The sequence below is a fragment of the Lactuca serriola genome, chromosome 4 (assembly GCF_051521515.1).
Source record: "Lactuca serriola cultivar US96UC23 chromosome 4, Lser_US96UC23_V15, whole genome shotgun sequence".
NCBI lineage: Eukaryota > Viridiplantae > Streptophyta > Magnoliopsida > Asterales > Asteraceae > Lactuca > Lactuca serriola.
The window spans coordinates 39481265-39507325 of NC_136411.1; the positions used below are offsets into that span (position 1 = coordinate 39481265).

General features: G+C 43.2%; 1 protein-coding gene across 1 annotated transcript; it reads right to left on the reverse strand.

Annotated features, from left to right (window-relative positions):
• Window positions 1-14947: 14947 nt before the first annotated feature.
• Window positions 14948-15463, reverse strand: LOC145098256 (L10-interacting MYB domain-containing protein-like). The gene is made up of 2 exons (XM_079035908.1): window positions 15158-15463; window positions 14948-15010 (listed from the first exon to the last, which is right to left on the reverse strand). Exons 1-2 carry the CDS (start codon window positions 15461-15463, stop codon window positions 14948-14950), a joined length of 369 nt encoding a protein of 122 aa, XP_078892034.1.
• Between the last annotated feature and the right edge of the window lie 10598 nt (window positions 15464-26061).

Below are 26061 nucleotides of genomic sequence, written 5' to 3' on the forward strand. Positions count from 1 at the left end.
CGAGACATTTGGTTCATCATATCGTGCAAAATATTCATCACGTAGTCTCTCTCTTCTTATAAAATTATGAAGCGCGAAACATACAAGGGTAATGTTTCATTGTGTAACAAACGAGAAGGGTGTCATGCTCTTCAATATAGGGAATCATGCTTTCAAGACACCCAAAGCACGCTTAATGACATTCCGAAGTTTTGCGTGTGCATGGTTAAATTTTTCTTTATTTGTTAATGCACGTCTTCGACGGAAATCTCCAAGCCAATACCTCACATTACGATACGGTGCAATAAAACCTCGAATGTTTGCATAGGCAGCAGCACAAAGATAATATTTATCTGTAAAAAAAATTATTTATTTTTCAAACTAAGATAAAACTATTTAAATAACTATAAATTCACCTGATGGTGGAAACGGGAATGGTGCATGTGGATTTGCTAATGCTTCTGATAAAATTCTAGAATCATGTGTTATTCCTTCCCAACCGGCCATAATAAACGTAAACATCATGTTGAAGTCACATATTGCCAATACGTTTTAGTAACAATCACCTTTTCCCTTACTTCTATATAAATCTCGTTTGTTTGCAAGGACAACAACATATATCAAAGTGTCATCAAGTGCACCAACTGCTCCTTTTAACACCCGTCGTAGCCTCCTATTATGTCCCAGAATGTTTGGATTCGGATTAAAAGAAGTTGGTACTATAATGTCATGTGCAAAAAGCAACATTTGGTCCAACACTTCATGAAAAAATTTATGAATTGTTTGCTTTGAGTGTTTAAATGTTCGCTTGATAATTATGTATCGTTGGTTATGACCGATCATCATAAAAAACATATCCATATTTTCCTCAACTGATACATGTTTGCTATCCTTTAACGTGTAATTTACTCTAAAATGCGCACATAGCTGGACAAATGATTCATGAGACATGTGTAGTACTTCAACACATTGTAGAGGATTACAGTGAAGTAACTCTAACGTAAATTCATGTCCCGTCATTTCCTCATCGTTGTCCCGTACTCGTTTCACACCCCTCTTCCAAAAGTAGCGGACGTACAAGTACATTAGAATTATGAGAAGTATTTTTTTTTTGTCATGATCCACTAGGAACCTATTAATCAACACAAGTACCAAATAACATAAAATAAAACTCAAGTACCAAATAACATAACCAAATAACCAAAATACATAACCACATAGTTCAAGTACCAAATACTGCAAATAACATTCAAGTACCAAATAACCACATATTGCAAATAACATTCAAGTACCAAATAATCAAAAAACATAACCACATAGTTCTAACACATGCAGTTAAAACCTAAACAATTCAAATATGTAAACTTAACGGATAATCTTTCCATCCTTCAATACTCCTAAACTTGTAGTTATCAACTCGATCCATCCTCTTAATATTTGTGGATCATTAGGCAAATTTACCCACATCTCTTTCATATTCATGGTCCCTCCAAAAATATGATGAGCAGCAAATCGTAGAGGGTCTACTAGGCCTAACTCGAGCAACTCTAGCTTCTCTAAACATTGGGGAATTGTTGGCCCTTGAGTCAAATGACGTAGAGATTTCTGCATCTCTAGTGCTAAATCATCAGCAATAATAGAAGCTTTAGGGGAGGCACTAGAAGGTGGATCAGGTGAGGCACTAGCTGCTCGAGGTCCAGGAGTTGAGGGTTTAGCCCTTTTGTTAGGGTTACCAGAAGGTGAAGCAGCAGAAGATAAATCAGCACAAGGTGAAGCAACAGAAGGTGGTGGCTGAGTAAAAGTCTCACTTGTATGATTAGAAAAGAAACCATCCTCATCTATGTCAATAGAAGGGGTGTCTAGGGGTGAGCATTTAGAACGGACCGGACCGGCTATGGAAAATTTTGTGGACCGTGGACCGAACCGGATGAGTCGTGTCCGTGTCTATGCCCAGGTATAGGTCCGAGTTTTCCGGTTCTTGGACCCGTTTTGACCGGTGCAAATTTAATTGCATAGAGTACAAGTCATTAAAATAAGGTTTTGGGTTTCATAGAACTCGTTAAAACAAATATGTTGTTGAGTTTAATATTAATACGATACAACTTGTAAAAATAATTACGTTTCCGTTTCATGCATAACTTGCAAAATTAATTTTCCAAATAAAAGCAACTAACATATAAATCAAGTTTACTAGCAAAAGTTAACAATCATAAGATAAACATACAAAAGTATTACCGTAACACCAAAAATGATAGTTTAAACTTTAAAATCAATCAAACTAACAAACTTTATAAACTCATAATCTAATCTTGCATTGGCCTCTTCCCCATATCATTGTTATCCATATCTAACATGTTTAAAGCTTGTGCAATCTCTACATAAACACAAATGAAAATGTTGTTAGTATTCAATAAAAAGTAATAATTGTATAAAAACGAACAAAGATTGTAATTCTTTTTACCCAAAGCTATATCATCATCGTTCAAGATGTCATCAACATTTTCAATTATCGGATTTGTAGACTTTCTCACCCAATCTTGGGTGTATAACAAAGCTTCAACTATCAAAGTCGATAAACTAGTCCGATAATCACTTACAGCTCTACCTGTAACATCCCAAAAATACAGACCAAAAATTTCATTTTTTTTAAATAGGTCAACTCATAAAAACTTCGATATAAAAGTTTCATAATAAAGCTTCATGTCTGAAAACCAGCCACATCATAATAATATGTCAGAGTACATCCCAGAAAAATCCATAATGCGGAAAACAAGAGTGTGTGTGTGTGTGTGTGTGTGTGATATGCCACTACCGCGCCAACTCCTTCCCCCTAGCTGAAGAGGTACCTGAAATCAAAACAGTAAACTGTAAGCACGAAGCTTAGTGAGCTCCCCCATAATACCTCATACCATGCAACCATATAATGAACAGCTAGGAGATACGGGCCTCGCCCACACTCTGCTATCTGGGAGATACGGGCCTCGACCACACTCCGTTATCTGAGAGATACGGGCCTCGCCCACACTCAGCTACTAAGCCATAACATACAAGTATCACACAGACAACGAGTATAAACAATTCTATCATACTAGCGTATATCATAATCAAACTCAACTATGAGATACGGCTCTTCCCACACTCCGATACTACATATCGTCTATACGGGTCGGCCTTGGTGCCTTAGACCCGTTCCTACTGGAAGGAAACTCACCTCGAAAAGTAGCTACCGAAAGTCTGCATGCTAGACGTCTGACTGGTGTACCGGTAATCCTCCGCTATAAATCCATAAAAATAGATTAGTTACTCATAAATACCCTTAGGTCAAATGACTGACCTCCCTCTGGTCCAAGGTCAAGTCCTTGGTCAAAGTCAACTTCCAGTTGACTGGACTCGCCGAGTCATGGCACAGACTCGCCGAGTCCCTCTCCTACTATCCCAGTTCTACTCATCAAGTCCCTCTTGCCACTCACTGAGTGACCCTTAACTTACTTCTAGGGATGATTAGACTGACTCGTGATCCGACTCACCGAGTCCGAGAAGAACTCGTCGAGTCCCACGAGCAGATCTCCTACTCGCTTCCAAATCCTCACCAGAGCATCCATCTTGAGGATTTGGTTTCTGGGACTATTGCTACACGTTAAATTGCTAACTCCGCGTGCAAGTACGAAGGGTTGGACCTTCTACACTTAAACCCTTCTTAACTCAGTAACAGCTCATATGACTCGCCAAGTTTGAAGAATAACTCGTCGAGTTCCAGGCAATCTTCATAGGACTCGCCGAGTTGTTCATCCAACTCGTCGAGTCTAAGACCATCTTCATAGAACCCGCCGAGTCCACTTTGGAACTCGTCGAGTCCTTTCAACTCTCCTCCCATACAGACCAAATTTGAGACATGCAACGGTTCCAAACCATAGATCTAAGCTCCTAGGGCATGCTTATCACGTAAAGTTGCAAACTTTACGTGCATGCATGGCCCTATTGTAACAGCCCGGAATTTCAAATATTGATATAATTATGATTTTTGGGGGTGTTTTAAGAGGGGACTCGGCGAGTTGGAGCCTAGACTCGCCGAGTAGGATCGCAGACTTGGTCGCGGGATCGCGACTGGACTCGACGAGTCCAGATATGGACTCGGCGAGTCGACGCTGTTCAGCGGAAACCCTAACCGTTCAGGTTTGGGTCGTATATAAGGCACTTATAGGCCGTCATTGTCCGTCTTTAGTCGACTGAGAAGAACCCTAAACGGTTGTGGGCATCTAGAGCAAGATTGAAGGGTATTAGGGCTTTGAAGAAATTGTTGTGCAAGGAGGAGAAGAGTTTTGGCTAAAGGAACAGCAAGGGATTCGAGTTCTGCGGTTTGGGGACACAGAGAGTGTGTTATTCAGGTATTATCTCAGATTCTTTCTGTATTGTTGATGTGTGCATGGATCTAGGGTTTATGGAACCCATTTGGTGATTAGATGGATTATTGCATTGTTACCCAAACGACTATAACCCTGTATTAGGACCTTTAGAGGTCCAGAAGGTCCCATGTTTGTGTATTTCGGGACAAAACTTATCTCAGGAAGCAGTTTGATCGACTGCATGGCATAGACTCGCCGAGTCCGATGAACAGACTCGACGAGTAGCTTGAAGAATAACTGGGACTCGTCGAGTTGTTCCTCAGACTCGGCGAGTTGAGTCGGGGTGGCCCCGCGATTCTTCCAGGAGGAACTCGTCGAGTAAAAAGGGGATACTCGACGTGTGGAAAGGGAATCTCAAGGAATCGGTGAGTCAAGGGCGAGTGGACTCAGAGTCGTTGAACTCGGCGAGTCTTGGGGTGACTCGGCGAGTTAGGTCGCGGGTTAAGTGAAGTTCTGAGTATGGGGACTCGGCGAGTCACAGGGTTGACTCGACGAGTAGGGTCAGTCAGGGGTTGACTTTGACCTTGTCTTTGACCAAGGATTGACCAGTGGTTCCAGGGGTATTTTGGTAATTGTTGTTTATCGTTTGAGATCAGTGCATTGGCGGCTATCCAGGAGTGGAGATCGTATCAGTGATCGGAGCAGCTTGAGCTATCTGTTCAGTCGGCAGTTTCGAGGTGAGTTATCCTCACTATATCGCTAGGGTTTATGGCACCAAGGCCGACCCTTTTTACCGGATGGAAATCCGGGTATTTGTCATTATATGTTACAGGCCGGAAGGCATTACTATGTGGACCGGAAGGTCATGGCCTGGAAAGGCGTATGTATGCACTTAGTATGTTGACTGATTCATAGAGTAATGTTATGATAGTGACCGGCTAGACCGATATCTTGTTAGAGTAATGCTATGATATGTGATCTGTTGATCGATTGTTGTCTATGAACTGCTATATGATTGTTTGTTATTTTATATATATGCATTTCATGCTTATGGGCCGGAAGGCGATATGTTATGGGCCGGAAGGCAATATGTTATGGGCCGGAAGGCGATTATGTTGTGTGATGGACCGGAAGGTCGGCGTGGGTAGGACCGGAAGGTTTACCCAGCAGGGACGGAAGTCCCCTGAGACACATGGACCGGAAGGTCAGGGCCTGGAAAGGCGTATATGTGGTTGGTATTCTGGGGGTATCTCACTAAGCTTTCGGGCTTACAGTTGTGGTTTTATGTTTCAGGTTCTCAAGAGTCTGTGGCAAGGCAAAGGCGTGATCGTACCGTTCCTCGCGTTGGTGTTTTATGATATGAACCTGGGAAAATACTTTGTTAAATAATGTATTGGAAACCTTTTTGTAACAACGTTATTAAAATGAGTGGTTTTTGAAAAGTTTTAATTGTTTCGAAATTTTGGACGTTACAAGTTGGTATCAGAGCCTTGGTTTGAGTGAATTGGGGGAAACATTTGTGTGACTCCAGTCTCAAATCAAGGAGGATTTTAAAATGAGAAATTAAAATGGTTTTCAAATTTGGTAAAAGGAGGACGCGGAGGTACGATCAGCCGGAGCCAGTAAGTAACCCCAAGATACCATACATGATATTCGTTTATTTGAGCTTGATAGAACAGCATGCTAGAGTTAGGCTAGGGATCTTCAGGAATTCATGATAATGTTGCCTGATATGTGATGCCTGTAGCCTAGGGTCCCTTATGGGATGTTCTCAGTGTTCCTCTAGTGGTGAGGGTTGATAGTTGTTATGAATGTTCCCTAGGGTATTGTGGTAGTACTTCATACAAATATGGGTAGGTGTGGAAGGTAGTATGGGCCCGTACTACTGAAAGCACATGACCCATACGCGTATCAGGGAAACCATGGTCTCTAGGGTAGGGTTGCGGGAGTTGGATCCCAGGATTTTGGGAAGTGTCTGAGATTGGTAGGGTGTCTTCATTATGGAGATCTCGAGGCATGACGATAGTGGATCCGGATCAGGATCGGGAGCTGGAGAGCGAGTTCCGGGTGGATCGGTGCCGTCGGAGGTTATCGATCGGATGAGCACGAGCGAGCGGGATGCGAGGATTCGCGAAATCATGCGTGATGAGGTTGCTGCATTGTTGCGGGCTGAGTCGCCAGAATTGTTTGGGTCGATCAGGACCGCTATGATTGAGTAGTTTGATGAGCGATATGCGGCTCTCGCAGAGACGGCTGCCGCGGCAGTTACAGCGGCTGTAGCAACGGCAAAGAGAGGAGCTAGTCGGGGTTTTCAGTATCGGGACTTCTATTATGCGAAGCCTCCCACATTCGATGGAGTTCGGGACCCGATTGCTGCTATGAGATGGTTATCAGACGTGGAGGGGTGTTTCTCCACGAGTTTATGCCCTGCTGATCAGAGGGCGAGGTGTGCTCTGGACCTATTGGTGGAGATTGACCATGGGGTCATATTCCGACGCGCAGAGGGCTGCGGTTTCAGGGAGATCAGTTAGAGAGATGTTCGGTACTCGCTATGTTCCGCGAGATGAGAGGGAGAGATTGGCTCGGGAGTTCCTTGAGCTGAAGCAGGATTCGGAGTCGGTGACTGAGATCACCAGGATGTTTATTGAGAGGGCGATGTTTTGCCCTGCGTTCGCTTCGGAGCGGGCTCAGATCTGAGTATGCTCAAGAGGGATATCAGACAGTTCGTGTCTGCGCAGAAGTGTGAAACCTTGTTGGAGTTGCAGGAGGCCGCCATGTGGCGTGAGTTAGAGGTTGAGTTGCAGTTGCGTGAGCTGAGGCAGGCCCCGATGCAGTCGCAGTCGGCGCCGAAACGGTCCAGGACCGTAGATGTTAGAATGGGGGATCGGAGCGGCCACACTTGTGGGAAGTGTGGGAGGGGTTACACCGGAGCTTGCTGGCCCGGTGGTGCATGCCACAAGTGCGGAAAGGAGGGGCACAGTGCACGGGATTGTCGGCAGTCAGTGCCAATTCGGAATTTGAGGATTTGTATCAGTGTCGGCAGGTTGCACATTTGAGGGTCAACTGTCCACAGGTTTCTGCAGGACCGGTGCAGGCTCTAGCACCGACCACCTTGAGGAGTTCAGGAGGAGGACAGGATGGAGCGGAGCCCCAAGGGCTCAGGGTCGTGCTTATTAGCTTGCGGCAGAGGGAGACGGAGCAGTGCCGGAGGCAGCTGCGGGTATGAGGCTTTCTTGATGTCTTGATTGCCTTGCGTTGATTGTGGCGTATTGTTCGTGCTGGTATCTTGTGTGGATTTCGATGCGGTATTCGTTGTTTCGCGGATTGGGCATGGTTATGGATTGGTGCTTCAGGTTTTTCGCTTTGGCATTCGTTGTTCCCTGAGGGTTTAGTATGGTTACAGTTGGTGTTTTGGTGCCGGTATCCTTGTGCGGTTTTCGATGCAATATTCATCCTTTTGCAGGTTGTGGGTTTGGTTATGGGTTATTGTTTGGGAATTCCGTTGGTTATCATTCGTGAGGGTTGATAGAGGAGATGCGGCACTGGGTTGAATGTCGGGTAGCATCTGCAGTCGTAGAGTGGATAATTGAAAGACCGGATTCTTTTGAGTGGATTGATCAGGGAGGAGATGTGTTTTGCTGAGGGTTGCTTATGCTGGTAGGAAGCAGTCAGTGTGTAAATGTTCTCTTTGTGCAGGATTGTTCTGAAAGGTCATTAATGACGGTCGGTGGCAGTTAGTCAGTGCTTTAGTGGGGGAGAATTGGAGAATTCTCCGGGAGATCGATGAGTATGTGAGGGTGCTTAGCTGTTGGGACTCAGCAGTGTTTGTCAGCTCAGAGTATAGGCCGACGAGAGCGAGTGTCGGGTATGCGGGGCGGGATACAGACCTAGGGCATTTGTTTGTGGAGGCCTGAGAGAAGGTCGGGATCAAGCTTGAGTAAGTAACCAGGGTTATGCGATCAGAGTATTGGTATGTCTGAGGTACGTGATGGGTTGTACTGCATTAATCCCACGGGATTATGTTGTGCATGTTTCTAGAGCTGGAACCGGAAGGTTCTCAGAGTTAGAACCTGAGAGTTCGCAGATTTTAGGTGTACGGACCCACAGAGATATAGCCTCGAGTGGCTAGTATGTGTTATGAGAGTCGGTCCAGTCATGCTGGAGACTCTGTTGGTATTGTTGGATCCGTCTGAGATTGCGGATTGTGTATGTTGCAGTGTGATTGCATTGGAAGGTCTGGCCCCGGGTTAGTGATCTTGTTTAGCTGAGGAAATGGTTTTGATGAGTGGAGAGAGTGCATGGGATTGAGAGCCCTGCAATGAGAACCAGAGTATGTGAATAGCAGTTACGCATCAAGGGTGGTGTCGCTTGGGGCAAGCACCGTGGCACCGGTGGGAGTGGCATTATGGCCAAGAGGGTCCCTTGGAAGGAAAAGAGAAAGGTGTGAAACTCCGAAGGGGAGTGCAAGTTCACAAGAATGAAAGCTACAGAGCAGAGTTATGGTTAAAGTATTTCGAGTATGGCTTCGAGCATCGTGTTTGCGGCAGCGAAGTAGGAACCCATCCGGTTTGGGGATGTCTGTTGAGGCTCGGAAGGGATGCAGGGGGAGAGAGAATCTTAAATTCTCGGTGTGATTCTGATCGGAGTGTAGGGTGGATGTAGTGGTTCATCTTGGGAGATGTTCGAGGATATCATCAGTGTATCGGGTCTTCCAACCTGCGGGTGTTGGGGTTAGTTCAGCATGTGTATGTGATGGCAGGAGGAGAACTTGTGAGAGTCGCTCTGAGAGTGAGAATGGATCTCTCAGTCGGTCCGGAATGGACGAAGTGGGCTTTGGATCGGGGATCCGGTGGTTCATGGTTTCCTAACCCTTATGGGTCGAGTGATTGTTGAGATTTAGAGCAGAGTTGCATCTTGGGTAATTCTTGGTTACAGAGAGCGATGGACAGTACAGAGATCGGGCTGCAGTCAACAGAGCAGATTCAGCAGATGAGACAGAGGTTATTGACCGCCCAGAGCCGACAGAAAAGTTATGCAGACAGACGCCGGTCCGAGCTTGAGTTTCAGGTCGGTGACTTCGTTCTCCTGAAGGTCTCTCCTTGGAAAGGAGTGATTCGATTCAGGAAGAGGGGCAAGTTGGGGCCCCGGTATATTGGACCATTTCGTGTGATTGCAAGGATAGGCCGGCTAGCCTATCGGTTGGAGTTGCCAGCGGAGTTGGGACAGATCCACGACACTTTCATGTGTCGCAATTGAGGAAGTGCATAGCCGATGAGTCGGCAGTGGTTCCATTAGAGGATATTCAGGTGGATGCGAGCCTGAATTATGCTGAGAGACCAGTAGCCATCAGGGATCGGAAGATCAAGGTTCTGAGGAACAAGGAGGTACCTCTGGTGTTGGTTCAGTGGCAACACCGGAGGGGATCGGAAATGAACTGTGATCTGGAACGTGATATGTGGGAGCAGCATTCGGGGCTATTTTCAGAGTGAGATTTCGAGGGCGAAGTCTAGTTCTAGTGGGGGAGAGTTGTAACAGCCCGGAATTTCAAATATTGATATAATTATGATTTTTGGGGGTGTTTTAAGAGGGGACTCGGCGAGTTGGAGCCTAGACTCGCCGAGTAGGATCGCAGACTTGGTCGCGGGATCGCGACTGGACTCGACGAGTCCAGATATGGACTCGGCGAGTCGACGTTGTTCAGCGGAAACCCTAACCGTTCAGGTTTGGGTCGTATATAAGGCACTTATAGGCCGTCATTGTCCGTCTTTAGTCGACTGAGAAGAACCCTAAACGGCTGTGGGCATCTAGAGCAATATTGAAGGGTATTAGGGCTTTGAAGAAATTGTTGTGCAAGGAGGAGAAGAGTTTTGGCTAAAGGAACAGCAAGGGATTCGAGTTCTGCGGTTTGGGGACACAGAGAGTGTGTTATTCAGGTATTATCTCAGATTCTTTCTGTATTGTTGATGTGTGCATGGATCTAGGGTTTATGGAACCCATTTGGTGATTAGATGGATTATTGCATTGTTACCCAAACGACTATAACCCTGTATTAGGACCTTTAGAGGTCCAGAAGGTCCCATGTTTGTGTATTTCGGGACAAAACTTATCTCAGGAAGCAGTTTGATCGACTGCATGGCATAGACTCGCCGAGTCCGATGAACAGACTCGACGAGTAGCTTGAAGAATAACTGGGACTCGTCGAGTTGTTCCTCAGACTCGGCGAGTTGAGTCGGGGTGGCCCCGCGATTCTTCCAGGAGGAACTCGTCGAGTAAAAAGGGGATACTCGACGTGTGGAAAGGGAATCTCAAGGAATCGGTGAGTCAAGGGCGAGTGGACTCAGAGTCGTTGAACTCGGCGAGTCTTGGGGTGACTCGGCGAGTTAGGTCGCGGGTTAAGTGAAGTTCTGAGTATGGGGACTCGGCGAGTCACAGGGTTGACTCGACGAGTAGGGTCAGTCAGGGGTTGACTTTGACCTTGTCTTTGACCAAGGATTGACCAGTGGTTCCAGGGGTATTTTGGTAATTGTTGTTTATCGTTTGAGATCAGTGCATTGGCGGCTATCCAGGAGTGGAGATCGTATCAGTGATCGGAGCAGCTTGAGCTATCTGTTCAGTCGGCAGTTTCGAGGTGAGTTATCCTCACTATATCGCTAGGGTTTATGGCACCAAGGCCGACCCTTTTTACCGGATGGAAATCCGGGTATTTGTCATTATATGTTACAGGCCGGAAGGCATTACTATGTGGACCGGAAGGTCATGGCCTGGAAAGGCGTATGTATGCACTTAGTATGTTGACTGATTCATAGAGTAATGTTATGATAGTGACCGGCTAGACCGATATCTTGTTAGAGTAATGCTATGATATGTGATCTGTTGATCGATTGTTGTCTATGAACTGCTATATGATTGTTTGTTATTTTATATATATGCATTTCATGCTTATGGGCCGGAAGGCGATATGTTATGGGCCGGAAGGCAATATGTTATGGGCCGGAAGGCGATTATGTTGTGTGATGGACCGGAAGGTCGGCGTGGGTAGGACCGGAAGGTTTACCCAGCAGGGACGGAAGTCCCCTGAGACACATGGACCGGAAGGTCAGGGCCTGGAAAGGCGTATATGTGGTTGGTATTCTGGGGGTATCTCACTAAGCTTTCGGGCTTACAGTTGTGGTTTTATGTTTCAGGTTCTCAAGAGTCTGTGGCAAGGCAAAGGCGTGATCGTACCGTTCCTCGCGTTGGTGTTTTGATGTAGCCGAAACAAGCTCTGTTTTTGTCTTGATTTTTTCAAAGAACTTCACCATTTCGGTTACAACTTCAAAGTCATAATTTTCCGGTACTCTACTTAGATCCATTTCATATGATTTATCTGTCAAAGATACATAAAAATCAGAATAATAGTCTAAAATAATATCTAAAAAGCTAAAATATTTTAACTTTGATAGCTCAACTTTGAAGAATTGTAACTCACTGAATATAATACCAAAATTAACAAAATTATAGTCTAAATTCATCTACAAACTGTAAACTAAATGAGTTATGGTTGTTTAAAATTTTTCACAGATTACAAAATTTTAAAAACGTTGTTGAAAAGCTGAACTTTTCCAACTTTGAAAGACTATAAGCCACTGAATATAATACCAAAATCAACAAAATTATAGTCTAAATTCATCTACAAACTGTAAATTAAAATTTGGAACAAAACGCATGTCAATCCGACTTAAAACAGATGAGTTATGGTTGTGTAAAAAATGCTACAGATTACAAAATTATTAAAATGTTGCTGAAAAGCTGAAATTTTTCAGCTTTGATAGTTCAACTTTGAAAGACAATAACTCATTGAATATAATACCAAAATCAAAAAAATTATAGTCTAAATTCATCTGCAAACTGTAAATTAAACGTTGGAAAAAACCGCGTGTCAATCCAACTTAAAACGAATGAGTTATAGTTGTTTAAAGAATCCCACGTATTACAAAATTTTTAAAATGTTGCTGAAAAGCTGAAATATAACTTAAAAATAAATATTACCTCTTACGCCAAATTCCATAAATGCCTCTCATAACTGGTATGCGGACTTCAATAACTCGAAAGTCGATTTCCATCGGGTAGGGGTGTCACCACATAGAAACTTCTTCGTTTGTAAGCCACAATCTTTCATCGCCTTCTTGAATTTGTTTATTCTTTGTGGTGACAATCTAATATACTGTACCGCCTTTTGGATACACTCAACATGATAGTTTTGGTATTTTAGTCCATCATTTACAATAAGGTTTAAAATGTGGGCCATACACCTAACTTGGAAATGCTTTCCACCATCGAAAAGATTGGGCAACGTTTTGACCAAAAAAGTCAATTGCCTTGCTGTTTGTAGCAGCGTTTGTACAAGGTAACGGACATTACATTTTTCATACCCCACCCACGAATACAATCGAGTAATTCTCGGCCCATATCCTCTCCCTTATGGCTATCTATCTCCCTAAAGTTTATAATTCTCTTGTGCATTATCCAATTCTCATCTATGAAGTGAGCCGTGACCACCATGTAAGTAGTCATTTCACAAGAAGATGTCCAAGTGTCCGTTGTCAAATGTATATCGGGGTTTGTGTTACTTAAAAATTGAAGCATTTTGGTTCTTTGTTCTATGTAAAACTTAGAAACACTCCGGGATATCGTATGTCTAGATTGCAACATGGCCTTAGCATTAAGTGCGTTAGTGTATTCCACAAAAGCTTCATTTTTAATGAACTTGAAAGGTAGTTCGCCTACCACAAAAAGGTTAAGTAATGCTTTTTTGATCCTAGCGTCGTCGTGTTTCCATGTTTAACACTAGTCTCCCCATTTGACTCCTTCTTTAGATTCAATTTGGTTTGAGTTTGATCTTGTAGCTTATCCGGGTTTTTTTGACACCTACCTACATGTTTGAGTAAACTAGAAGTCCCATTTCTTTCCACATCCACCTTTAGTAGTCTTTCACACCAATGACATTTACCATATCTTCTTTTGACACCATCATCCTCTTCTATCACAACTTTATCAAATGTGTCCCAACAAGAGGATGTTTCTTTGCCACTTGTTTTTTTTTTTTTTTTTTTTGCGACTTGTTTTCGTTTTCCCATTTGTTCTTTTTCGGTTGTTAAAATTTGATTGATCATTTTTTGCTGAATTGTCAACTAAATTAATTTGTGGTGTATTCTCAATAAATTCCTCTTCATCAACATTCGTAACCTAGTTTACATATAGTCACAACAAAAATATTTTCACAATTAATCAACAAAATATAGCAACATACTTTATAACTTTCAACAAAAATTAATAGAATTCAACCAAAAATCATAACCCTAGTTTACATACAATAATAAAAAAAAACTTTTTGACAACAAATAACCTAAATATAACAACATACTTCATGACATTCAACAAAAATCAACAAAAAATTGTAACCCTAGTTTACATATAGTCACAAAAACAATGTTTTCACAATTAATCAACAAAAATATAGCAACACACTTTATAACTTTCAACAAAAATTAACAAAAGTCAACCAAAAATTGTTACCCTAGTTTACATACAAGCACAAAAAAACTTTTTGACAACAAATAACCTAAATATAACAACATACTATATGACATTCAACAAAAATCAACAAAAAATCGTAACCCTAGTTTACATATAGTCACAAAAAAAAATTTCACAATTAATCAACAAAATATAGCAACATACTTTATAACTTTCAACAAAAATTAACAAAATTCAACCAAAAATCGTAACCCTAGTTTACATACAATCACAAAAAAAAAAACTTTTTGACAACAAATAACCTAAATATAACAACATACTTTATGACATTCAATAAAAATTAGCAAAAATCAACAAAAAATCATAACCCTAGTTTACATATAATAATAATGATTTTTTTTTTGAAAAGAATTCAACTAAATATAACAACATTCTTTGTTAATTCAACAAAAATTAACAAAAAAGAACCAAAAATCGTAACCCTTACTTGAGTTTCATCATCATCATCTCCAATCCAATTAGCATTCTGAATTTTTGATTCCATTACTTCTAAATCGACATTTGAATTTCATAGAAATCCATTTTCACTTGAGAGAGGGAGAAGCCAAAACGGTAGTGATCGTTGAGAATTGAGAGAACTGGGAAGGAACAAAACCTATAAAATCGAGACTTGTCACTTGCGAGTTTGAGACTTGGAGAAGGGTTACGTCCGAGTTCACGCTAGGATTTTGATGATCGAAGTGATCTTTCTTTGCGTCTTACGTAGTTATGGGAAAGGGACCGTCAAGGCGTCAACTCTAAGCCATCGAAGACTCAAAGCAAAGCCGATTAAATTGAATTTTTTTAAGCGGGTCCAACCGGTTCTAAACCCGGTAAAAACCGGACCGAACCGGGAAAAAAACTGGACCAGTTTTGATGAAATCTTAGAACCGAGAACCGGCCCGAGGTCCAAAAAACTGGTCCGGTCCGGTCCACCGGTCCAAATGCTCACCCCTAGGGGTGTCCATAAGTTGTAGTGGTGCGACATGGAAAAAAGATGATCCATGTCCCGATGGTGTTTGGGATGTGGCATAACTGAGATTACCAGAGGCACTATTTCCATCAAAGAGTTATGCACAAAGCTCTGGAAACAACAAAGGAACAGTTTTCAAAGAAGCGGCTTTCGGATGTCCCTAAACCCAATCAATGTAATAAAAGCAGTATAAGAATAAATGACAACTATATAAACAAAATACATATAAATATGTGTGTGTGTGTGTGTGTGTGTATATATATATATATATATATATATATATATATATATATATATATATATATACCTTTTTAAAGTCCTCCCACTCCTCATTTGTTAAGTTAAAAGTGTTTGTTTGAGGATTGTAAAGGTTGCCGGTTTTGTTTTTCAAGTATAACCATCCCGTGTATTTGGCTTTAAGGTTATCATAGGTGTTTTTCAATTGTCTTTGACTCAAATCCACACCAAACTTCACATTAATGATTGTTCCTAATTTGTTCCATGTATGTTTATGCAAACCCAAACCTTTTCTACCCAAAGTCTGTACTTCTTCAATACAAGTGTGTAATAAGAATTTTGTTTGCTCATTGGTCCATGTATGTTTATCTGCCATTGCTAATAAAAAAAAACATATGAAATACATACTTTAGCAAACATAACCTTATACAAACAACTTTCAGCACAACAACTTGTATTGATTAAAATAACCAATTTCAGCAAAGATTATTCATATTTCAGCAACAATTATGACACTTCAACAACATTTTATAACATTTGAACAATATTTCATGACATTTCAGCAACAATTTGTGACAATGAAGCAAAAATTTGTGACATTTCAGCAACAATTTGTGACAATTCAGCAACAATTTGTGATATTTTAGCAACAAATTGTGACAATTCAACAAAAAATTTTGACAATTCAGCAACAATTTTATGATATTTTAACAATATTTCATGACAATTAAGCAACAATATGTGACATTTTAAGCACAAATTGAAGACATTGCAACATGAACTTATCATTAATCAAGATAGAAATAACATCATCAACTATTTGATAAGATTAGCATCAAGATTAAGCAAGAACAAAGATTCAACAAAAAAATCGAAAAATTAATATCAAGAATGAACGATGAAGTAACTCAACCAACAAAATTGAAATATTGAAAATAACCCTAAGTAGAATCGTTTCCTTCAGCAGCAAAAAACGAAAAAAAAAAAAGAAAGAAAAAAAAAAACATACCTGAGATGAGGGACTGCCAGAAGGAGAGGCGACGGTGGTGGCTGCGCTGGGAGGAGGAGCGTGGTCGACGGGAGGTGGGAAAAGAGAGGCTCTCTTGCGATCAATTTCCTGGAATGAGAATGGGTGTGTTGGCCGCTATTTTTTAGCTTTAGGTTTGAAGAGGTTAGAAGTAATTTCCAAGTGATGTCCCAAGCAGAGGACGGGAAGAGGCTTTTTTAACTTCGAAGTCTACAAAAAAAAACAGTTGCGGGATAGAAAGTATTGCCTGTGTGCTGCGTCGCGCAACACAAGGTAGTTTGAAGAGGTTTTTAATAAAAAAACAAACACCACATAAGTCTCCTAGCTATTGGAAATCTAAAGGGCTAAATGGATAAATGGAACTTGGATCTAGATATTTGTCACCCATTTGATTTTCAAATTGTGGATATTAATCATCACTTTTTAGTCCATTACAATTCCAAACCTCCTCTAACTAGTTGCTTTGTCCCATACAAAGACTTATGTTCTATGCAAAGAAAGACATTTAACACTTGATATGTGTTAGGCTTGATGGTATACCAAACACTGTACATAGCGGTTTGCTGACTGGGATAAAAACTGCATTTTGGAACACCATACTTTGAGTGTGGTTTGAGTGAGGGATTTCCCCCCACTGGATCGCCTCCCCGCATTCCCTAACATGTTGGGATACTATGTGACAATGGTGTCGAAAAGATGTTAGGCCAAGGTAGCTAGGAAGTGTGACCTCGCCATATAGTTTCTGAAATTATTATTTGGCGCGGTTGTTGTACCAAGCTTCGAAGTTCGTAAAGCAATTGCGACGTACTCGATCCATAAATATTGCCTCCTAGTCACGTCTTAAAGTTGTCCATAAAAACATCGTTAAGGAAAACGTGCATGCTTCGCCAATGGGGGATGAGATCCACGGCTAGCGCCAGGTAGCAGGTTATATTTTTACGCCCATGGGGAAACTTTGGGTGACTGTTCAGCAGTGTACAATTTGCAAGTCCCATGTAAATGCTTTTCAGGCGGAGATTTGCTTTGTGAGTGTGATATGCGGGAGGTTCCTTAGAGCGTTTTCATACTTAACTTTGGGTGTCTAGGCCGACAACACTTGTGCTTTGCTCAATCTACGAGTTTCTCAGAGGTTTGTCTCGAAAGCATGTACTTAGTAATTAAGAGAGGATTCCCAAGCTTGATGGTATGGCTTTGACCGCCGCAACACTGGAGCGGTTATCCAAAGAGACGACACGATCAAATTATAAGTCGATTTGAATTTTCTTTCATGATTGCTTCAAAATGCTTCGCAGAGTAGCAGTAGTTGTGTACTGCTCTTGTCCCCCTTCCCTTTTTTCTTCAAAAATCGAGTGGGCCAGGCTGCAGCGCTTATTCTGAAAGCGTATCTTGTTTAGCGGGGTCGTGGCGTGTGAACGCTTGGGCGAGGTTGATTTTTGTCTTGCCGAGTTAGTGGGTTGTTTGTTGTCTTGAAATTGCTTGCTTTGGTCCTAGACGGTTCATGCTGGTTTGGTTTCTTATCAAAGGATAATGTTGGTCCATGAGATTAACCTGTTCATGTTTTTCCTACCGTAGGGGTTTCTTTACAAAGGTTTGTGTTAGCCTTAGGAATTGACTAGGAGTGATTCCTACTTGCTATATGGGATGTTAAGATTCGAAGGATTCTCTCTTTATGCTAAGTGAGAGTTTATTTGTACTTAGCCAAAGTTCTTTGACTTTATCCCATGAGTTCACACTCGCGAGCTCGAGGCTCGTCTTTCCTTGGAGTCCTTAGCTTGTGTTTTCAGGTTGAGACCTTAGTTGGTCCCTTCTAATGAAACTTGATTGGTCCATTTTTCTAGGGTACTCTTTTTAGCTATAGTTATCTGATTACCCTTTTTAAGAAATTGCTCTAAGTCTTGGGCCAATGAGTGTTGCACTCCAGACCTGGTCCTCTAAGTTAAGCCGATATCATCACCTCGAGGTGTTTAGGACTTAGGTGTTTTTATGTCAAGGGAAAGTTTGTGAGCCTTTAAAGCTTTTATTCATGTCCTGGTCAAAGGTCGTGGACCATTAAATTAGACTGACATGTTTAGGGAAATGTTATGAGCCTTTAAACTCTGTTGGTTGCATTCTCGCATCGATTTCGCTCTAGTAATGTGGGTGATCATTCCTTGTTATCACTTGGCAAATGTGCACATCCTCTTATTAAGATGATATCAAGATCGAATAGTAATAAACTTTGACACGAAAATGAGCCCAAAAAAAGAGCTAACTGTTAGGGTGTGATTATCCATTTGGAGTTAGATCACATTGCCCTCGCCCTTGTTTTGTCTTACTCTGTTTTTTCTCCTTGCTCTAGGAGTAAGAGTGGCGAGAATTGTGCGTGTTCCAAGTCCGGGGGATGGGCCTTCCGTTTTTTGTTTTGAGGACGCATGCTTTATTCTGATGCATCTCCACTATCCAGTCGGTATGCCAAGGCTATCCAGGCCACGCTAATGGGCCCGACATCAACAAGTCTTCTCAATAATAACATATAGAGCGAGGCTGCTACGTGAGTATGCCACATCGATGTTGTGGTGTTTTTATCATGTCTTGGTGGGATGTCACAAATTAATCACCTACATAGTCTGTCTTGTAATGAGCATTGATAGCCATCTTCAAGGTGTTTCTTTCTTGGGTTATGCCTAGACAGATTCTTCCAGTGGTGTGTGATGATGCACGAATTATATTTCACAGCTTAACGGAATTGACCAGGTTTGGTACTTTGCGATCACTGATGATCTGTCGCATTATGAGTTGTAGTGACAATTTGCGCGAGGCTGCTGAAATCTAGGAAGCAAGTTGCTAGTGAGGGATGAGTTGCACGACTTCTAAGAGCTGGGCTGCGAGGTTTTTGGCATAAATAAAGGCAACAAGACTTGTATGAAATGCATGCTGTCGAAAAGTGTCCTCGCCATACTAGGATGGGGTATAGAGAACGCCATATCGGTCGTGGTGCGCAGCTTAGCCGAATGGACTAAGCTTTGCAGGCAGCGATCGTGGAGATGTCAAGCATGAGAGCGTCACCTGGGAAAGATCAGGCATAGCTTTCGGCGATCATCAATACTTCACGTGGAATGGCACTGCATGGAATTTGATTGGGCTTAGCAGCCAATGATCACGAATATGTCACACAGGATGACATTGCGTAGAAATGGATCGGGCTTAGCAACCAACGATCACGAATACGTCATGTGTGATGGCATCGCGTGTAAATAAACAAGCAAAGGTTTTCGAAATATAAATAAGAAATAGCATATATACAACAATAGATAATCATACAACCAATCAACAGAAAAACAGGCAGATCTACATATCACTACCACATAGCAACATCCTATAAACCAGGATACAGATCTAACAGATCACTCTAGCATAGCAACATCCTCTATACCAGGTGTAACACCCCTAATCCAGCAGCATCAAGAAAGGAAAGGAAACCATTAGTCAAAGGGTCAACTGGTCGAGTCCATGGATAAACTCGACGAGTCGGAGCGGGTCCCGTGTCGAGGATTTAATGACCGACTCGGCGAGTCGGGAGACTGACTCAGCGAGTCTGGTTTGGGTTGGGAAGCCCTAATTTTGGGACTCAGCACCCTAATTTCAGGCCTCCAAACCAGCCTCCATCACCATCCTCACCTACTCTCGAAACCCTAATCATCATTGAGAGATTTTGAGCTAGTTTCTTGCCTTGTGAGTGATTTGAAGCTTGGAGAAGGAAGGAGATTCATTGTGGTGTAAGGAGGAAGTTATAGATCCAGTGTTGGTGTGGAATTTCAGGCCATCTCAAGGTATGAAGCTTAAACCTTGTATATTGTTCATCTAGATCCCCTTCTTAGCTTAGATTTTGTCCCTTTTGTGCCATTTCCATGGTTATTTCGAGATACAAGCCTTGTGGATGTGATGGAACCAGATCTGATCATTTCCGAGCCTTAGGAGCTCTGAGTGAGAAGCTTTATTCAGCTATGGCTTCATTCTATGTTTTGGACCTCCATTTTAACTTAGATTTGATGTTCAAGCTTCATAGCTCCTTGCATGCACGTAAAGTTGGCAACTTTACATGTAATGCTAGCCCTAGGAGTCCAGATCTACGGTTGTAAAGCAATGGATTGGACTGAAATCGACAGAATGGAAATGATGAAGGTGAACTCGGCAATTCTGTCCTTGGACTCGGCGAGTCGGATCGAAACCCTAACCTCATCTAGATGCGATTCGATTCAGTGAGTTAAGGCGGTGACTCAGTGGGTTGGTCAGGACCAGGACTAGGACTCGGAGGTTGAAGGAATTGACGAGTCATGGGGTGACTCGGCAATTCAAGTCGCGAATTATGGAGATTTCTGAGTTGTGAACTCGACGAGTCAATAGGCAGACTCAGCGAGTAGGGTCAACCTGGAAGGTTGACTTTGACCAGGATTTTGACTTTGACCAGAGTTGACTTAGTTTAACTTCTAGAGTTCAGTTTGGGATTAAGTGTTATATTGATATTAGTAGGTCGGGGAGCTAGAGGAGCAGCGGTTTGGGGAGGTTATTAGTCAGCATCCAGAAGTGTAGCTGTCAAAGGGGCATCAGTCAGAACTTCAGCAGTGTGAGGTGAGTTTCCCTTTGTGTGAATGGGTCTAAGGCCATAATGACGGCCTATGTAGTTATGAGTAGGAAGACCCGGGGGTTAGCCCTAGGCACGGTATGCTAGTATGATAATCTGGACCAAGGTTCGATGTCGGGCGGGAGCCCCAGGAATGTTTGAATGATATATTATACTTGTTGTCTGTGTGATACTTGTATGTGCCTGGTGGGGGGGTAAGTGTGGGCAAGGTCCCGTATCTCACCACTAGCAGAGTATGGACGGAGTTTCGTATCTCATTAGTAGCAGAGTAGGGGCGAGGCCCAAGATAGGAATGGAGTGAGTGTGGTCGGGGGCCATATCTCACTTACAACGGGAGGTTGGAAGGGGTTCCATGACTCACTAGTAACAGGATATAGGCGAGGCCCAAGACAGGCGAGGCCTTAGAGCAGGAATATAGTAGGGTATGTTTAGTTATGTGTTATATGCTACTTTGTATAATGTGATTAGCGGGTGGGGCCCAGAGACAGGCGGGGCCTAAGAGAAACAGATCTTTATCCAAGCGGAGCTCGAAGCCAGGCGGGCCTGGACCGGTGGGGCCGTTGTAGTGGGCGAGGCCCGAAGTAGCGGGCGTGGCCTAGTATATGCAATATGTGATTATGCAGGGTATGTGGTCGGTTGGGTAATTCACTAAGCTTTGTGCATACGGTTTTCAGTTTTGGTTTCAGGTACTTCTTGTAGCGGAGGGAAGAGCTCAGGATGATCGCATTGCATACACCATTGTTAACTTAGACTGGGACGTTATACTCTAATAATAATGTTTTAGAACAATGAGACTTATGTGTTTGACATAATGATTTAATGACTTGTAGTTTTATTACTTAAATTAAAAAGAATTTTTTTTGACTGTATTTTTGGGATGTTAAACGTTGGTATCAGAGCTTTGGTTTGAGGGAGTCAGATATACTCTCGGGTGTCTCTGAACTCAAACTGAGGACTTGGTATGAAAGTTTTCAAAGGAAAATCATTTTTACAAAGATATTTTGAGAAAAAGGAAAAGAATATGAAAGGACAAAAGAAATTAAAAAGTGAAAAGGGTATGATGCATGCAATCAGTCGAGCTCAAGTAAGTACCCCAAAATACCCATACAAGTTATGTTATGCTATGATATGATTAGTAAAACTGCATGCTAGATTAGGACTAAGGACCTAAGAAGGATGCCTTATGTGCCTGTTATATGTGTATGAGCTTTATGAATTGCATGCTAGTACAGATTCCTGTATAGAGGATAGAACAGTTTGATTGGTTTATGTGGTTAGTTTTTTCCACTGTCTGAATCCTGCTTGCTTTGTGCTTTATGGGAATCTTGTTGATGAGAGCTAAATATTAAGTGAATATGCTAAGTTACATGTAGCACAGGCTGGATAAACTCAGAGTGATAGATTTGACCCTATTGCGCAGCTCTTATCTGAGTCCAACTATTCTAGGGACGAGTCCTTTACTCGAAAGATTATCTGATCTCTGTTACATGTGGCTATATTCATGAGGTAGCTAGTTAACATTACTATGAAGTCTTCAGCAGCTGAGGACGGAGTGAGTAAAAGGATACCTTAGGGCAAGCCTAGGATGGGGTTAGTGCTGGGAGCAGTGGTAGTAGTAGTATAAGGGACTTGGTGGAGTTGAGGCAATTCTTGAGGAAAGTACGGATAGATGTGGAAGGTAGTATGGGCCCGTACTTCTGAAAGCAGAGGATCCGTACTCGATTCAAGAAGGGCCGAGATGAGACTAGGAAACTTGTGGTGTGGGTTTGATCCCTCAGTAGTGATATGTGATCTGATGATTGGTGTTATGTGTTTTCAGCATGGTGACGCTGCGTGAGAGACCAGTGGGCGGATCAGGCGCCGGAGAGGGATCAGGCTCGGGTTCAGGAACCGAGCAGCTCAAGGAGCGGATGAGGGAGTTTGTTTCAGCTGAGGTTACGTGCGGTATTCTAGACCAGACTCCTGTGATCGTTGGTACGATCAAGGAGGGTATTTTAGAGCTTTTGGATGAGAAGCTGGGAGCTTTTCGCACTCAGATGATGGCTTTGGTAGGGGCGCGTACCTTGACCTTTCGAGAGTTTAGAGCTTGTGGAGCACCATATTAACATGGGGATAGGGACCCCATTGCTAGTAGCAGATGGTTGGCTGATGTTGCCAACGCTTTCCGTACGAGTCGGTGTCCCGAGGGGGACAAGGTCAGACTCGCGTTGGACGCGATGACCTGGAGTGATTTCTCGACCAGGTTCAGGGCTGAGTTTGCACCGGTTATTGAGGTGCAGTAGTTGGCACGTGAGTTTCAGGATCTACAGCAGACGACTGAGATTGTGGCGCAGATCACCGCCAAGTTTATGGAGAGGTCTCTTCTTGTTCCGCAGTATGTGGCGGACGAGGAATTGAAGAAGGCCCGATATCATGAGATGCTGAGGAGTGACATCAGGCAGTTTGTGAGCAGGTCCAGCTGCAAGACACTGGAGGATATGATTGCTCGTGCCAGGGAGAGAGGAATCGATTTGGAGATTGAGATGAAGAGGAAGTCGGTTGAGGTGTAGACAGCCGCTGGTTCAGGCAAGAAGCCCAAGGGGCTAGATGGAAGATCGGGGGATTTTCAGGGCCGCAGTCGTTGTGGCAAGTGCGGTAGGACGCATGAGGGTGCGTGTAGGAGTGGTAGTGGTGGTGATTCAGGCTACTTCAAGTGCGGCCGGAGCGGTCATTTCAGCAGGGATTGTACTGCTACCACCGCTCAGGGATCAGAACCGATATGTTTTCACTACAGTTAGAGGGTCCATAGGAAGGCCTAGTGTCCAAGTTTATTTTCAGCAGGACAGGTGATGGCACCTGCCCTTACGACTTTGAGGATCACCGACGGCCGTCAGGGCCACGCGGAGGCGCCTGCGGTGGGAAGCAGGGCTTTTCAGTTGTCTACAATGGAGCCGCGAGTAGCACCGGATGTTGTAGGTGCGTATCTTTTTCTCTCCTGATAAATTTTATTCTTGCTTATATTGTTATGGTACTGCATTGATGTTAGTAAGTGGATATTTTGGAGTATTGTATTGCTTGTCTATGAGTGAGTTATATGCCATCTGCATGCCATGGATGATAAAGTAGCAGTCCAAAGATGTTTCCCTTAGGCCAGGTTTTCAGGATGCAGTCACTGTAACAAGTGTAATTGGGATTGAGAAGGTGCTCTATTAGTTGGCAAGATTGGTTCGGATTTGGTAAAGGTTAGATGGAGCACCAGAAGGAGTATACGTGGCTGACAGCTGATCGACACTTCAGAAGATAGGAAGGATTAGAAATCTGTTTCAAGCAAGGATTGGTAAGGGATTAGCTGGATCAAAGTGGGGGAGAACCCTCCGAGTATTCAAGAGAGGTAGCATGCAAAATCTGGAGGAATTAGTGACCTTCGAGGAGGAAAGGAAAGCAGTATGAGGGGTTGTGTGGATAGAGAAGTGTAAGAGTTGTGAGTTTGGGGAACTTCCCTACATTGGGTTCATGAAATTGTTTTTAGTAGATGATTGGTTTGGGGAAACCAAATCGGAGATTTTCTTGGCAGAGCGCGAGAATAGCTAGGATGTAATACTACGGGATAGCCACAACATTTCAGTAGAGGCCAGTTAGAGGAGTGTGGGCGAGGGCCCGTATCTCTTCCTAAGTCAGAGGAGTATGGGCGAGGGCCCGTATCTCCTAGATAGTAAAGTTGGGCGAGGCCCGTGTATCCTAGTTAGCATGACAAGAGATAGATAGAGAGTAGTCATGGAGTTTCAGGAAGGTTTTGGACCCATGTAGCCTTAGATAGGTGAGATCTGGGGGCAGGGTCGCTCAGTAGTATGGTTTGGGTGGGACTCGTGGGTGAGGCCCTTGCATCAGTAGCTAGACATGTGAGACTAGAGGGGGAAACCACTCTAAGATGTAGTCAGGTGAGACTCGTGGGAAAGGCACGTATGTGAGTGGCAGTACAGGTGGGACCTGGTAGAGACCTTGTGGTCAAGATAGGGGATCAAGGATCCCAAGACTAGTAGAGCCAGAGTTGCAGAGTGGATAAACTAGTTTAGATGGCCGAAGATTTCTTCGGGAGTCACTGAGAGCGACTGAGCGATTGAGCTGAGATTTCAGTAACCGGTAAGAGTCTGGTAAACCAGTTGCTGGCAGATTAGTTAGGACCAGGGTGGTTTCGGTTCATTCGGAAGGCGGATAAGAGACAACAAAACCTTAGTCAGGGGCAGCGATGCTATGAGAAGTTTTCGTGGGGCAGATAATGGACAAAGAAGTGCTACGCCTCTCACAACAGGGTTAAATAATCTCAGAGGGAAGGGTTTGGTCCTGTTGCGCAGATCTTGTATGAGTCTAACCGTTGCAGGGATGAATCTTTTACTCGAAGATTATCTGATCCATTTCGCTGGAAAAGGATTTAGCATCAAGATATAATAAGAGGAAGCAGTCAGTGAGTGTCAGGGAAGTAACCAGCACTGGGAGTAGCCGGAGGTATAGATACAGCAAAGGGTATATCCCCGCAGTATTAGAGGAGGTTGTCATTTTTGGAACTTTCCTTGGTAAGGCCAGTGATCACGCATGGAAAAAGGGGTGAATCACTAGGGTGTCCAACATAAGTACTCGGGAGTACTGCAAGGGATTGTCGGTCGGGTAAGAGCCGTGTTTTCAGGAGTGTTGGTAATTAGAGTGTTCTCGGGGTTCTTATCTTCAGGGATCATTTTGCAGAGGGATTGGTCGGGAAGTCATTGGAAGCGATCAACAGGAGATGTACTCATCGGGCATGAGTGTTGAGAGCAAACTGCAGGGCAGTTGGCCGTAGCGGACTTCGAGGACGAAGTCTAGTTTAAGTGGGGGAGAGTTGTAACACCCTTAATCCAGCAGCATCAAGAAAGGAAAGGAAACCATTAGTCAAACGGGTCAACTCGTCGAGTCGGAGCGGGTCCGTGTCGAGGATTTAATGACCGACTCGGCGAGTCGGGAGACTGACTCAGCGAGTCTGGTTTGGGTTGGGAAGCCCTAATTTCGGGACTCAGCACCCTAATTTCAGGACTCCAAACCAGCCTCCATCACCATCCTCACCTACTCTCAAAACCCTAATCATCATTGAGAGATTTTGAGCTAGTTTCTTGCCTTGTGAGTGATTTGAAGCTTGGAGAAGGAAGGAGATTCATTGTGGTGTAAGGAGGAAGTTATAGATCCAGTGTTGGTGTGGAATTTCAGGCCATCTCAAGGTATGAAGCTTAAACCTTGTATATTGTTCATCTAGATCCCCTTCTTAGCTTAGATTTTGTCCCTTTTGTGCCATTTCCATGGTTATTTCGAGATACAATCCTTG